The sequence below is a fragment of the Cucurbita maxima genome, unplaced genomic scaffold (genome assembly GCF_002738345.1).
Source record: "Cucurbita maxima cultivar Rimu unplaced genomic scaffold, Cmax_1.0 Cma_Scf00036, whole genome shotgun sequence".
NCBI classification, from domain to species: Eukaryota; Viridiplantae; Streptophyta; class Magnoliopsida; order Cucurbitales; family Cucurbitaceae; genus Cucurbita; species Cucurbita maxima.
In genome coordinates, this window is record NW_019272052.1 from 90,711 (window position 1) to 104,488 (window position 13,778).

At 38.7% G+C, this 13,778-nt stretch overlaps 3 protein-coding genes across 11 annotated transcripts in view; 1 reads left to right on the plus strand and 2 right to left on the minus strand.

The window, feature by feature from the left end:
• Positions 1–2,895, minus strand: part of LOC111468440 (myb family transcription factor APL-like) — a 3,969-nt gene extending 1,074 nt beyond the window's left edge. For 2 of the 7 annotated variants that reach the window (XM_023113666.1, XM_023113667.1), the window contains exons 1-6: positions 1,738–2,895; positions 1,585–1,661; positions 1,425–1,491; positions 1,259–1,325; positions 888–960; positions 70–802 (exon numbers count right to left, since the gene is read on the minus strand). In XM_023113666.1, the coding sequence (XP_022969434.1) occupies positions 92–802; positions 888–960; positions 1,259–1,325; positions 1,425–1,491; positions 1,585–1,661; positions 1,738–1,912 (1,170 nt within the window). In that variant the 5' untranslated portion in view covers positions 1,913–2,895 and the 3' untranslated portion in view covers positions 70–91. The remainder of the gene's footprint in view (positions 1–69; positions 803–887; positions 961–1,258; positions 1,326–1,424; positions 1,492–1,584; positions 1,662–1,737) is intronic. The other 5 variants (XM_023113664.1, XM_023113662.1, XM_023113661.1 and 2 more) reach the window with 5 other exon arrangements.
• A 2,012-nt stretch (positions 2,896–4,907) lies between these two features.
• LOC111468079 (ent-kaur-16-ene synthase, chloroplastic) lies at positions 4,908–10,200 on the plus strand. Of its 3 annotated transcripts, none has more exons than XM_023113129.1 (15): positions 4,908–5,158; positions 5,239–5,352; positions 5,865–5,917; positions 5,992–6,277; positions 6,362–6,542; positions 7,166–7,374; positions 7,468–7,588; positions 7,736–7,833; positions 7,911–8,134; positions 8,232–8,344; positions 8,466–8,564; positions 8,789–9,004; positions 9,088–9,229; positions 9,329–9,574; positions 9,699–10,067. In XM_023113129.1, exons 2-15 carry the CDS (start codon positions 5,289–5,291, stop codon positions 10,008–10,010), a joined length of 2,364 nt encoding a protein of 787 aa, XP_022968897.1. In that variant the 5' UTR covers positions 4,908–5,158; positions 5,239–5,288; the 3' UTR covers positions 10,011–10,067. The 3 variants fall into 3 exon arrangements, with proteins under 3 accessions (XP_022968897.1, XP_022968895.1, XP_022968896.1); XM_023113127.1 differs by having other exon boundaries at positions 4,913–5,158; positions 7,160–7,374; XM_023113128.1 differs by lacking the exon at positions 4,908–5,158 and having other exon boundaries at positions 5,176–5,352; positions 7,160–7,374; positions 9,699–10,200.
• Positions 10,201–10,336: 136 nt separating this feature from the next.
• LOC111468080 (inosine-5'-monophosphate dehydrogenase 2) lies at positions 10,337–12,810 on the minus strand. The gene is made up of 4 exons (XM_023113130.1): positions 11,641–12,810; positions 11,302–11,481; positions 10,689–10,946; positions 10,337–10,599 (listed from the first exon to the last, which is right to left on the minus strand). Exons 1-4 carry the CDS (start codon positions 12,613–12,615, stop codon positions 10,528–10,530), a joined length of 1,485 nt encoding a protein of 494 aa, XP_022968898.1. The 5' UTR covers positions 12,616–12,810; the 3' UTR covers positions 10,337–10,527.
• Between the last annotated feature and the right edge of the window lie 968 nt (positions 12,811–13,778).

A 13,778-nucleotide genomic window follows, 5' to 3' on the forward strand; every position in this document is an offset into this window, starting at 1 on the left:
AAAAAAAAAAAAAAAAAAAAAAAAAAAAAAAAAAAAAAAAAAAAAAAAAAAAAAAAAAGAGGGGAAAAATAACTAGAAGAGATTAATGAAATTAACCGAAGGGTGAATTTGTGGTGAGAGGAGCGGTGGTAAGAGGGTGGTTGGCTCTACCCACGGCCAGGGCTGCCCTTCGGGGGGATGGCCTCTGAAGCTTTAGGGACGCATTATTATTATTATTATTATTATTATTATTATTGTTGTTGTTCTTGTGATCCCCCCCTATGCCTTCATCTGCCACCACTGACTTTGCATCATACATTTCCTCCAATTGATCTCTTTCCACCAGCGTCCCATCCATGCCTTTGAAATCATCTTCTTGCTCCACCACACACGACGACGGCGGCGCCATACCTATATCTTGCAGCCGGAGATCATCCGACCAGTCCAACGCACCTTTTCCCGAGCTGCCGCCGTAGTTCGTTGTTGGTGTTGGCGGTCTCGGCTTCTTCTTTCCCAAGCACAGTAAGCTGTCGTTGTGAGGCATGAATCCATCAAGATCAAGCTGGTCGCCTCCATAGAGGTTCAGGTCTTGAAAAGAAGGGAAGCCGAGAGGGGAGCCAAAATCTTTGATCCCTCCAGCCATGTCGCCAATGCCACCGCCGCCTCCGCCTTGCTGATTATTATTATTAGGGATGCCCCCCATGGCCTTGTAGCCGCCGGAAACTGCCATGTTCTCACCCGCAAGGGTTTGACAAGCCTTTTCTAATATATTCTGCATATACTTCCCCTGTGCCTCGATCCGCAACTGCAGGTGTCTTTGCACCTGCATGTCACGTGTTTATATTCATTAATTTTCCATTACAAAACTCTATTGTGAAAAAATATTTAGAGTGACACAATTTTTTTACCTCAAGTTGTTCATGCAATCTTCTCTGGACCTCCATTTGCATCCTAATCGCAACAATCATGTGTGAGTTACCACTACAAATATCATCACTATATTTTATTTTTTGAAATAGAAAACAAAAAGATTAAATCACCCATCAACCAAAACGCTAAAGCTGATGGTTAGTTATGCTAAATTCCCTTGTGGGCTTTAAAATTTGTAAAAATAGGAAATGATCTCATTGTTACGAGGTCTTTTGAAAAGTTCAAAAGCAAAGCGAGAGAGTTTATATCAAAGTAGACAATATGATATTATTGTAGAGATCCATGATTTCTAACATAATCCATAAAAGAATAGATGATGAACAATGATATCTTATGTGTATATACGTACTCATTCATGGTGCGGTTGATGATGTTGGATGAAGAAGCAGTGTTTCGATGAAATTCTAATCCGGAAGCTGAGTTGAAGAAGGAAATAGTCAATTTGAATGAACACATGTGCACATCATGTGAGGTGTGAAAGAAAAGAAATAGAGAGAGAGAGAAAAAAAAGTCACCTCTCATACCATCCTTGATTGAATGATCATTGAATTCCTTGTGAGGCTGCTTTCCCAGTCTAAATTTCTAAGTAGGTTAAAAATGAAAAGCAATATGGTTATAAACGAGGGAAAAAGTGGCATAGATATGGATGTGGATATAGATATGGGTTATATATACCTGGAGATGGCTCTTTAGGTGGTAAAGAGTGAGACCCTTGACACCCATAACTCGCATGATGGTCTTGGGGGTGGCCTCTGAAAATAGAGGAAACCAAAGGTTGTTATAGAGAAGAAGAGAAGAAGAGTAAATGGTTAAATTGGTAATACATACTATCAGGGCCGCCGAGCTGGGTGACAGCATCGACAAAGCGCTCGTGAAGCTCGACAGTCCAGCGGAGGCGGGGCTTGGGGTCGGTGGTGAGGACGAGGCCGGAGTCGCCTTGAACGCACATCCCTGATCTCTCGTGGGAATTCATAGTCGAAGCTTTCTTATTAGGATGGAACATTCTTTGTCTGTCTGTCTGTCTGTCTCACCCAGCTGCTGCTGCTGCTCCTCCTCCTTCCCAATGGAATAAGAACAAATCCCACCCCAAATTAATAGCTACCCAATTCAACTCACTTTGGGGCCACCTTTTGTTCCTCAACTCAAAAGCACCGGCTTAGGGAACAACCTAACCCTCCCTCTAAAGAAATCTTCTAATCTCTACAGATAAATAATATTATGTAAAGAATGTTTATTCTATTATCCTCCTCCTCCTCTACTCTCCTTTCTATAAAGATACCTTCTTACACCTTTAAATATTAATTTTCATTTTTTTCTTTCAAAATCTTCATTATGTTTTCCCCATTCAAAGTCCTATAAACTATTCTAGGCGGGCCCAACTAACTAATAAACACAAATTAATCGAATTCTAAACTATTATATTAACACCCTCTACACCGCCAACTAATTAGGAAGTAATAATAATAAATTGATATTAACATTTCCTAGTACGTCAACTTTTAGCTTAATTATTAGCCTCCCACCAAATAAGATCATCCCACCCCCTCCTCATTTGCATGGAAATACCAACACAAAAAGTGTCTCATCATACCATTATATATTTTATACCAAAAATTACGAATTCATTACACATAAAATTGTAAGTAATAAAAAAAGGGAGAATGTTTGTGAGGCTTTTTATGACACAAGTGGAGGGACCTTCTCATCTTCTAAAGCTCATAGTTTTAGACTCAAAATTTAGGCTCATCTCTTTTGTCCAATTCAAGCTTGTCTTCTATTGTTCCACTTCGCTTCTATCTCAACACAACACACAAACAAACAAAGAAATGGATTTATAAAGTTGATGCCTCTCCATGCACGCCCCCTTCCACTTCTCTTTAAATTGAATTGCTCAAATATATACACATTTTTTGTGTACCCTAATTTCAATGCTGTTCTTGGCATTTCTTGCTCCCTTTAAAGGAAAAAAAAAAAAAAAGAGGAAGCATTTGGATGCCGTTTTTCTCTGGAATATCATCTAATGAAGCTAAAAAAAGAAAGCAAATTAAATCCAAATGGGAATAAATGCTTTTCTTCTTTGACAATCAATGAAAGATTCTTTTGACCATAATATTGTTAGGAATCACGGATCTCCACGATGATACGATATTGTCCATTTTAAGCATAACCTCTCATGATTTTGCTTTGGGCTTCCTCAAAATGTCTCATACCAATAGAAATAAGGTTAACTCAGGATCATTTTCTAAATTAGCAAATGTTGACTCACTCCCAACCATCTTCAATACCATTTGCAAAATATTATTATTTAAATAGTGCAATTCGTAGGTTCTTTATTTAATTATAAGAAGAAAAATAATGTGTAAATTGATTTTGAAGTTGGAACATTTATTTAGTTATTGAAAGTTGAGGGAGGAAAAATGAATGGAGCTGGGGAAGAATTGAAATGAAAAGAGAGGCAGCGTGAAGGATATGTTTGCTTGAAATTCAAGCATCGATCTTTATACAATTATTCTATTCTTTTGGATGAATATATTCCTTTAAAGGTGGAATTGAGGGACCCATCTTTATGCACAGTGTTTGAATACCTTTTTCTATCTAATCTAATCTATAATCTAATAATCTAATCTAATATAATCTAAGTTTTCTTCTTCTTCCACAAAATAAAATAAATGAATAAAATTCTACTTCTCTTCTACCGGATGTGCACCATTCACCATAAAGCGTGTGCCAACTGCTGCTGCTGCAATCATCACCATACATGCCATACTCCATCCCACTCTATTGATATAAAAATATTTGATAGGTTCTATAAATAAATATGTGAGAGATCCCAACGTGGGGCGGGAGAACTAAGTATTCTTTGTAAAGGTAAAGGTACGTAAAGTATTCTAAAGTTTAAAGAGAATAATATTTGCTAGCGGTGGCTTGGACCGTTACACACTAAACTTTCTTATTTGTTTTTGTTTTTGGTAGCATGTGAAATGATTCCTATCAAAGAAAATGATTATTTGTATATACCCTTTTAGTCATTTTGAGGTAGATGGTACTTACACACATTGCAACCCACAAAAAAGGAAAAAGAAAAGAAGTAATTTGATGAGAAGTTGTGAGGGACGATCGTATTCTCCTTGATTCGTTGGTTGCTGCGAAGTCCTTCCACAGGGCTGGCATTCTCGCTCCTTCAATACCATCAATGGAAATGACAAAGAAGTGCTTGTGTTTTATAATCCATCATCTCCCTCAAAAGCCAACAAACAGTTGCCCCTTCCAACATCTCACGTGAATGATATTGTTTACTTTAGATCATAAGCTTTCGTGTCTTTACTTTTAGTCCTTCACTCAAGTAAAATACTAGACTTGAGCCTCTTCACAAATATTGAGAGCTTACTCTTCATCTCAAGGATCCCAAAGTTTCGCACGAATAGAAGTATCTTATTCGTAACTAGTTTCTCCAATAGAACAAGATCTTATCTGTGGGTCGATAGTTTATTAGTCATGCAGTTGTTAGAGGGAAGTCAAGAAAGTGTTTGTGCATATGATATTGTTCGGATAATATCATCTCATCCTGAAGGCATCTTCGCAAGCATCTCGTCCTGACAAAGGCTACGCTCTTAGCATGTCCTCTTGCTCCTCAGCAGTGGGATGACACCAAACTTAGATTCTTATGAATTGGAGGTTAACGTCTTAATGGTTGAATGAACCACAACTTCATAATTCTATATTACATTTAATTTTGGTCATTCATCCTCATCTTGAAACCTATAATTTTTTTCGATTTTTTTGTATTTATCTACATTGAGCATGTCACACATCTTTATAATTCATAAGCTAGTTTAACTTATTACTCTATCTTCATGTTGTGATAAGCTTCACCTGACACATTCTATGAATGTTTTAAAAGTGAGTCAACGGAGTGGCTGGAATTTTCTGTTCATCATCATCATCTATCATTCATTCCATATGTTCATTTTGACCTGCTTTCCTTATCAGAGCAGTAATAGGATACAGCCACGCTGGATTCATTCATTCATTTCATTTCTGTGGTGTCACAATCTGTTACGCTTCATTTAATTTCTTTCCCGTCGCGGTTCGCTATAGCAATATGGGCGCTGTGGGTTGCCACTGCCCAACACTTGTGAATCCAGACCTAAACTGCCAAAACAATCTTTCAGAGGTACCTCCTCCCTCGGGCCTGCAACCTACCAAAGCTAGAACAATTCCCTCAAACCATTCTTTCCAAATGAAAGCGGTAGTTTTTGTCTCTTGGCTGTTTTTGTGTACTGCCTATTCTGTTCTTTATATGCACTGAATGTGAAAATGCCTCACCAGAGTTTGATGCTGCTTCCGCAATTTCTTTGCATGTCCTAAACATACCAGTCATGTATCTTTCCCGACCTACCGGCGTTGCCCGTTTTGCTGCCTCCTCCTCCTCCTCCTCCTCAGGTTCGATTTACCAATTGATTTCCTTTTCTGTAATTACCACACCTTTTCTCGAGTTGCGTTTCTCGTTTTACTCGTAATGCGCCTTTCCTGTTCATGTTTGCATTTTCCATCCTTCGATGTTCTTGATATTTCGGAAACAATTCGACGGTATGGAGTTTCATACATATAAACACGACTTCTCTCCTCTGTTTTTGTGAGGATAGTGGCCGCGCGCTGAATTTGTCATTAGGAGTAACAGAAGTTCATAAACGTAGCTGAATATTTAGTTTTCTGGTGATTGATTTCCGTTTTCTTATGGGATCATCCCTAAATTTTAATCTGCCTTTTAACCAATCTCTGCATCAGATTTCTGAATCCTTATTTATTTTCTTTCTATGTTGCTGAAGATGAATTGAAATGCATTTAGTTTTATGTCAATGACAAATTCTTAGGATTCTATCTATGTGGAAGACTTAATTATTTACATTTCCTGCACTCCCTTCTGATATGTGAAAATTATTGTTCTCAACCAGCTTCCCTATTCCCTGGAGTGGATGTGGACACAACAACTAAAACTGGAGCTTTGGTATGATGCCATTTGTTATCTAATTTTGTTATGTTTCGAACCATAGACATACATCTTACTTTTTACTCTTACAGCACTTTGAAGAAACAAAAGAAAGAATTAAGAAATTGTTCGACAAGGTTGAACTTTCAGTTTCTGCATATGATACTGCATGGGTGGCAATGGTTCCTTCTCCAAACTCTCTCAACCAACCTCTTTTCCCCGAGTGTATAAACTGGGTATTAGATAGTCAACATGCTGATGGCTCATGGGGCCTACTCCACAACGATCAGTTGCTGATGAAGGCCAATCTCTTATCTACATTAGCATGTGTTCTTACTCTTAAGCGGTGGAATATTGGGCATGATCATATGAGCAAGGGTATGGTTATTACTCTTCTTGCTGTAGGTGTACTCTATGATGTATTCAGTAATGAAGTTCAAGGCGTTTTCCTTTGTTATGCAGCCCTTGATTTTATCAAGTCTAATATAGCTTCAGCTACTGATGAGAACCAACGTTCTCCGGTGGGATTTGACATTATTTTCCCTGGCATGATTGAGTATGCTAAAGACTTGAATTTGAATCTACCCTTGGCACCGACGAACGTGGATGCCTTGGTTCGAAAGAAAGAGTTGGAGCTGAGAAGGTAATACCCTTCTTCTTTTTCTTTTCTTTTCTTTCTTCTTCATTGGCTCTAGAAGTATGTGTAAGGCAGTTGCTTGTTAAATTGAACCAAGCTAGTTAATAAGCTGTGGCTAGGGTCAGCTGCCTAATGCTTTGCTTTGTTCTTTTAATTCAGTATTTAATTTTTGGTTTAAATCCCATTTGCGTTAGCTGCCTAGAGATTTTTGGATTTCAAATTAGTTGCTTTTTAATGCTCATTTTGAATGTTTAGAGACCAAAGGGAAATAAACCTGAAAGTTTATAGTCCAAAATGAGATTTAAACCTTTCAATGTTTTGCATTCTTGGAAATATGAGATTCTTTTCCATATAATTTCTTAAAATCTGAGAAGGCTGATCGATGCATCCAAATTTTCTCGGACTTCTCATGCTCTACTTAAGTTCTTAGTATAATTTAGCGGGCTTTAAACACAAGCAACAATATTATATCGAATGATTGTAGCGGGATTTAAACACAAGCAACAATATTAATTTAGCGGGATTTAAACCATTCAATGTATAAATTGGTACTATGTTGAAAAGGAAAAAAATTCCCTCACTTCTCCTTTTGTATTTGGCTCTTTGCCCCGTCTGTCCTGAAGCTGCAGAAGCAACTCTGAAGGTGGAAAAGCCTATTTAGCGTATGTTTCAGAAGGAATTGGAAAGTTACAGGACTGGGATATGGTCATGCAATATCAAAGGAAGAATGGATCACTGTTTAATTCTCCATCCACTACGGCAGCGGCTTTTATGCATAGAAATGATGATGGCTGTTTTGATTATCTTCGCTCACTCTTACAAAAGTTTGATGGCTCAGGTTCCTCTGACATCACCTTCTTCTCTTTGCCTCTTCTTAATGTGTCATTCATTTCTCTGTAATTTTCATCATATATATACTGGTGTTTTTCAGTTCCCACAATATATCCTCTTGATATATATGCTCGATTACACATGGTTGATAGCCTTCAAAAATTCGGAATTGCTCGGCATTTCAAAGAGGAGATTAGAAGCGTATTAGATGAAACTTACAGGTAGTATGATATTTTTAACAATCTCTCCAAAATGGATTACATGAAGTGTATTATATACTTTGTTGTTGTTTAATTCTAGTCCATTTTGTCTGTGGTTGAGTTCTTTTCTAAATATCAATGGTTCATGGAATTTATTTGCAAGAACAGGTGTTGGATGCAAGGAGAGGAAAATATATTCTTAGATGCTTCAACTTGTGCAATGGCCTTTCGAATGTTACGTGTTGAAGGATATGATGTTTCTTCAGGTGCCTTGTGATTATTGAATTTTTGTGCTGAAATGTTGGATCTTAGGAAAAGTCTAATTTGTGTAATTTGTCTTTAGACCAGTTGACTCAATTTTCAGAAGATATCTTTCCCAATTGCCTTGGAGGATATTTAAAAGACTTCGGTGCCTCGCTGGAGTTATATAAGGCCTCTCAGATTATCACGCACCCCGATGAATCTGTTCTGGAAAATATAAACTCTTGGACTAGTCGTTTCCTGAAGCATGGATTATCTAGTGATTCAGTTTGGTCTGATAGAACCGATAGTGTTGTTAAACAAGAGGTATTTTTAGCAATAAACTGTCAAATAGTTCCTTATTTTTTTGCCTTTTCCTTTACTCTTCATTAACAAAAACCTTTGTTTCCGTGGTCATCATCAGGCTGTTAATGCTCTTGAGTTCCCCTATAATGCAACTCTAGAACGCCTAATAAGTAAGAGGGCAATGGAAAGTTACAGTGGAGACATTGTGAGGATTTCAAAATCGCCATATGCGTATGTTGCAAATTCTTTTACTTTCTATTTGCTCTTCTTTTTGTTATTTTTCTTTGTGTTTGTTGGATGGGGGTCCTTGGGGGAAGTTGGACAGCTCTAATACTGGATTTAATTGTGCCAGCTGCTTAAATTTTGGCCATCAAGATTTTCTGGAACTTGCTGTAGAGGATTTCAATACCCTGCAACGCATTCATCTTAAAGAACTGGAAGAGCTTCAAAGGTAAACTGTTGCTTGCAGTATTGTAGGTTTTTACAAGTATCGAGCTTTGACCGATGGCCATCACTTGGCCCATGTACTGTGTTACAAACACAATAGTCTATGAGGGGATGACTTGGCCATTGACGAATGCATTGTGACTTATTAGAAGTGGACGCCAGTCCTTACATTTGTAGTGCCCAAGAGAATCTCTTGTTTCTAAGTTCATTTCCATTGTGTATGAACAGATGGGTGGTTGAAAACAAATTGGACGAGTTGAAATTTTTCAGACTGCACCTAGGGTACTGCTATTTTGCTGCGGCAGCGACCCTTACTGATCCTGAACTTCATGATGCTCGCATAGCATGGGCACAAAATGGTGTGCTCACGACCGTGGTTGATGATTTCTATGATGGTGGAGGATCTGAAGAGGAATTGGATAACCTTATAGAATTGGTGGAAAAGTAGTTTCCTTTTACTAACTAACTCTTGTTTACTAACTCTCCCTTTTTGCATCATTTATATCTGAACTCTTAATAATCAATAGGTGGGATCCTGATGGGGAAGTGGGTTACTGTTCCAAGGACGTTGAGATTGTATTTCTTGCACTTCACAGCACAGTTTGTGAAATAGGAAGAAGAGCTTTAGTATGGCAAGGACGCAGTGTTATGAGGAATGTTATCGATGGTGTAAGATATTTAATTACTAATAATGTTTTGGTATGCGCAATTGTACTGCTGAAAATAAGGAAAAGCTGAATATATAAACTATTATACTTGATTTTACAGTGGTTGGCTCTGCTGAAGGTGATGAGAAAGGAAGCTGAATGGTCGACAAATAAGGTAGTGCCATCAATGGGTGAATATATGGAACAAGCCCATGTATCATTCGCGTTGGGACCTATAATCCTTCCAATGCTCTTCTTTGTTGGACCTAAACTCTCAGAGGAAATGATTGGAAGCTGTGAATACCAGAAGTTATATAAGCTGATGAGCACTGCTGGTCGCCTTAAGAATGATATTCGATCTTACGATGTAAGTACTAAAACAAGTTGCTGCATGATGTGTGTGGTGGTGTATTTATACAAAGAGTAGAGTAGAGTAGAGTAGAGTTGTTTGCTTTTGTTTATAAATAACTTCCGGCAATGTAATGTCGCAGAGAGAATGCAAAGAGGGAAAGCTGAATATTCTGTCTCTGTGGATGATTGATGGCGGTGGTAATGTCACCAAAGAGGAGGCCATTGAAGCAATTAAAGGGGATTTTGAGAGGGCGATAAGAGAGCTGCTGGGGTTAGTTTTGCAGGAGAACACTACAATTCCAAGAGCTTGTAAGGATTTGTTCTGGAAATTGATGTCCATTGTGAATCTATTTTACATGGAAGATGATGGGTACACTTCAAATAGGTTGATGAACACTGTAAAAGCCATGTTTGAACAACCCATGGATCTGGATGCACTATTGAACAAATGAACGAACAACAAACGAAATAAGTTGTAGTGGGAAGCAGACGCCACCTATTCACTGTCTTCTCTACTGATCAGATGTCTATTGCTTTCTCATTGAGGAAATGGCAAATAAAACATTTTATGGAAACATTTCATTGTTAAATTGAGAGTCTGAATCCAATCTGCATGCTTCTTAGTAAGCATAGATATAACCCACATCTTTCTTGCCTATGTGAGAGGCTTACTTAGATTATCAGTTAGTTGCTTGTACTTTAAAAACTCACCTTCTAAAGTGTCATTTTATGGAACATAAACAATATAATAAGACCGAGGGCCAGGAAGCACAAAGGCTTCAAGCAAAGCCAGTAAAAGATGGGCCCCTTTATTGTAGATAAGTTCTTGCATGTGTCACAAAATAAATCTGAAAACCCCAACACCTCACATCACAGATAAAAGCTTATGAATTAATACATCGGGCAATGCACGACCAGCTTGAAAGAGGCGCAGCGGTTACAGAATGGAGGGCAGAATGTGTTGATTTTTCAAAACGATCTCTTTTCATACGACACCAGTCCATGAATGCCACCTTCGACCTGTGCTGCCCCTGAGCGTACCTGCAATACCAACAAAATGAACACGATTTTAAACAGAGTCATGTTCATAACCAACAGAGCATTGGACGGGGATGAGCAGAACGCCTTACCTCTAGCCTTAAAATCTTTGAACTTAAGAGGTCATGGGCAGATTTGATGGAGGAAGCACCAAGATCTTGGAACCCTTGCTTGACTGCTTGCATAGTGTAGGGTATGAACTTCAAGACTGAACCCTTATCAGCAACTGCTCCAACAACCCCTTGAGCTATCTTAAGGGTTGCAGTATCCCCCAAGTACCTGGCATCACTACCTTTGGTCATTGCTTCTAAAGAGCCCATCCCACGATACTTCTTCACACGCTGACCATTCTGGGAAGTGACACGATATAACTTTTCATCAGTCATTTCTGATTTCACCACTGAATGTCAGTTCTTATAACTTACAGGCGAAAACCTTGTCTTCTGGCAGTTGTAACTCGTAAGAAAATATGCATACATGAATCAATAATAAGTACTATCATGAATCGTTCTACCACTTGAATATAATACCTCTATGAGGTAACTATCTAGTATTGAAGGGCTATACGACAGACAATCTAAATTTCAAACCACCAATCATTTAAACATAAGCTCCACTTTTATTCATGAAGTTGTAGCTTGTTAGTAGTTAGGTAACTAGCCGTAGCCATTTAGTGAGGAAAATGAGAACTAGCAGAAGAAATACCTTAGTTTCGAATGCCCCAGGGGCCTCGGTGCTTCCAGCCAAGAAACTTCCCATCATTACCGTGGATGCACCAAGAACTATAGCCTTAACAATATGCCCAGAGTTTGAAATTCCACCATCAGCGATGACAGGCACGCCACTTTGCGAAGCAACTAATGAGACCTTGTAAACCGCAGTCGCCTGAGAAGAACAGACAGAGGAAAGAGTGCCCTCAGTGTTTAAAACTTTGCTCAAGCCTGAGAGCCATTTCGCTTTGCCTCAAGCTTCGAAAAAACACAGATAAGATACTAGGTAAAGGAAAAGGAAAAGGGGAAAGGCTTTCATAAAAAACACAGATACCTGTCCTCGTCCAACCGCACAAACCTCCTGCGTGGTACAGATAGATCCAGAACCCATCCCAATCCGCAAGCCGTCGACACCCGCCTGAATCAAATTCTGGGCCTGTGCCATCGTAACCACATTCCCGCCAATCACGTCCAACTCTGGATATGTCCGCTTCACATACTTTATCATATCAATTTGATAACTGGAGTTTCCCTGTGAACTATCTAACACCACTACGTTTACACCGGCCTGCACCAAAAGCTTCAACCTCTCCTTGTCATGCTCCCTCGTTCCAATCGAAGCCCCTACCAGCCAGGAACCATCGGCCGCAACCGAGCCAACGCCCAGTTTAGGATAACTCTTGATTCTCTCCACTTCTGGCTTGGTTACAACATCCACAATTTCATCGTCCTTCAACAGCGGCACAAAGTCCTTCTTCTTCTCCGCTAAGAACGTGTCCACTTGCGCTAAATCATAGTTCCACGGAACTGAAGCCCCCGAATTAACCATATAATCATATATTTTCACATCCTTGTTCGCCTGGGAGGTCCAGTCCGCGTAGGAGACATGGCCCAAGAGCTTCGACTTGGAGGTACCTGACTCAGTAACCAAAACAAAGGGCGAAGAAGCAAAATCCTCCTCCGAGTCAATCCGATCGGATGGGGACTTGAAAACGGGATTAGACAAAATTGGAACACGGCGGGCCTTGGCGGCATGAACCATGGCAGCCTGTTGGGCGGCAGGGGAATTGGAGTGGATGATACCGATGCCACCAAGAGCAGCCATGGCGGAAGCCATGTAGGCTTCGGTGACGGTGTCCATGGGGGAAGAGACGCAGGGAATAGAGAGGGAGATATTGCGGGTGAGTCGGGTAGCGAGCTGGACGGCGTCAGTGGGGAAGTCAATGTAGTGAGGAAGGAAGATGACGTCGTCGTAGGTATAGGAAAATCCCTGATTGAAGAGCTTTTCAGCTGCAAAGCCGTCCTCCATGGCGATTGCACCAAGCTGCAGGCGGCAGATAGAGGAGGAGAAAAGGATGGTAGGCGAATAGGGTTTTGGTTCTTAACCGGTGGGAGGAGTTCAGCCTAAAGCCAGGAGGGAGACGGAAACAATTGGAGGGAGACGGAAACAATTGGAGGGAAGCGCCCAAAATAAATCAGATTTTATTGTATAATTAACGCTTTACGAGGCACCTCCACGGCCGCTAATTAAATAATAATTTTTCTTAGGGACATTTTCGTCCTTGCAGTGCTCACGCCAAACTTATATTCCTCCTATTTATTAAAATTCTGTCCGCATCTTTTAAAAAATTAATTTACACTTTCAACTTTTTTTTAATTATAAATTTGAAACTAAAAATTATCAGAGTGATTAATTAAAACTCTAAAATCTAAAATTCTAGGGAAAGAATTAAATTTATTTTATTTTTTTATATATATAATTGTTAACAAATAATTTTCCGTAAGGAATAAAAAAAATTAAGTGATAATTTCCTGAGCTATGATTTATTTTTAGATAATAAATGAAACCATTTAATCATTGAGTTTGTTGCTCCTTTGAGTGTTTTTTCAAACGTATTTTTGTCCCTAATAAAAAAGTTGGAAGGGGAAGGGAGAAGATCGTGTTGGTTCATATGGGTTACATATGGCATGATCCATGTCACATGTTAAGGGGCATGCCAAACATTTGTTTGATTGACTATTATGGGTAAGATCGACATTTTTAGTCAATATTGAAGAATTATTCTCCATTAATTTAGCATCATAGTTAGTGGTCTAAATAAGTCAAAACTTACGCCCCATTAATATTCAATAACTGTGATGTCCCATGTTAGTTGGGGAGGAGAACAGAACATCTGATGTCGAAATCTTCCCCTAGTTTTTAAAGACTTGACGGGAAGCTTAAAAGAGAAGGCATAGAGAGGACAATATTGCTAGATCCGTTACAATAATTCAGTTGCAAAATGCTTAATAAATATAACATATATCATTAATTAATTTTTTTATTGAAATAAAAAAGAAAAATGAAAAGTAAGTAGTCCATCAATTCTCATCTTTAAAAAAAATTAAAAAAACAGGTTTCAAAATGAAGATAATATAAAAAAAAAAAAAAAAAAAAAAAAAAAAAAAAAAAAAAAAAAAAAAAAAAAAAAA

Coding starts and splice junctions, on each gene's coding strand:
- LOC111468079 (XM_023113127.1), top strand. CDS start 5,289: ATGTATCTTTCCCGACCTACCGGCGTTGCCCGTTTTGCTGCCTCCTCC. Junction 8,345..8,465: donor ATTTCAAAATCGCCATATGC/GTATGTTGCAAA, acceptor TAATTGTGCCAG/CTGCTTAAATTTTGGCCATC. Junction 9,230..9,328: donor TGAGGAATGTTATCGATGGT/GTAAGATATTTA, acceptor TTGATTTTACAG/TGGTTGGCTCTGCTGAAGGT.
- LOC111468080 (XM_023113130.1), bottom strand. CDS start 12,615: ATGGAGGACGGCTTTGCAGCTGAAAAGCTCTTCAATCAGGGATTTTCC. Junction 10,947..11,301: donor CTGGGGCATTCGAAACTAAG/GTATTTCTTCTG, acceptor GTCACTTCCCAG/AATGGTCAGCGTGTGAAGAA. Junction 10,600..10,688: donor CAAAGATTTTAAGGCTAGAG/GTAAGGCGTTCT, acceptor TTGGTATTGCAG/GTACGCTCAGGGGCAGCACA.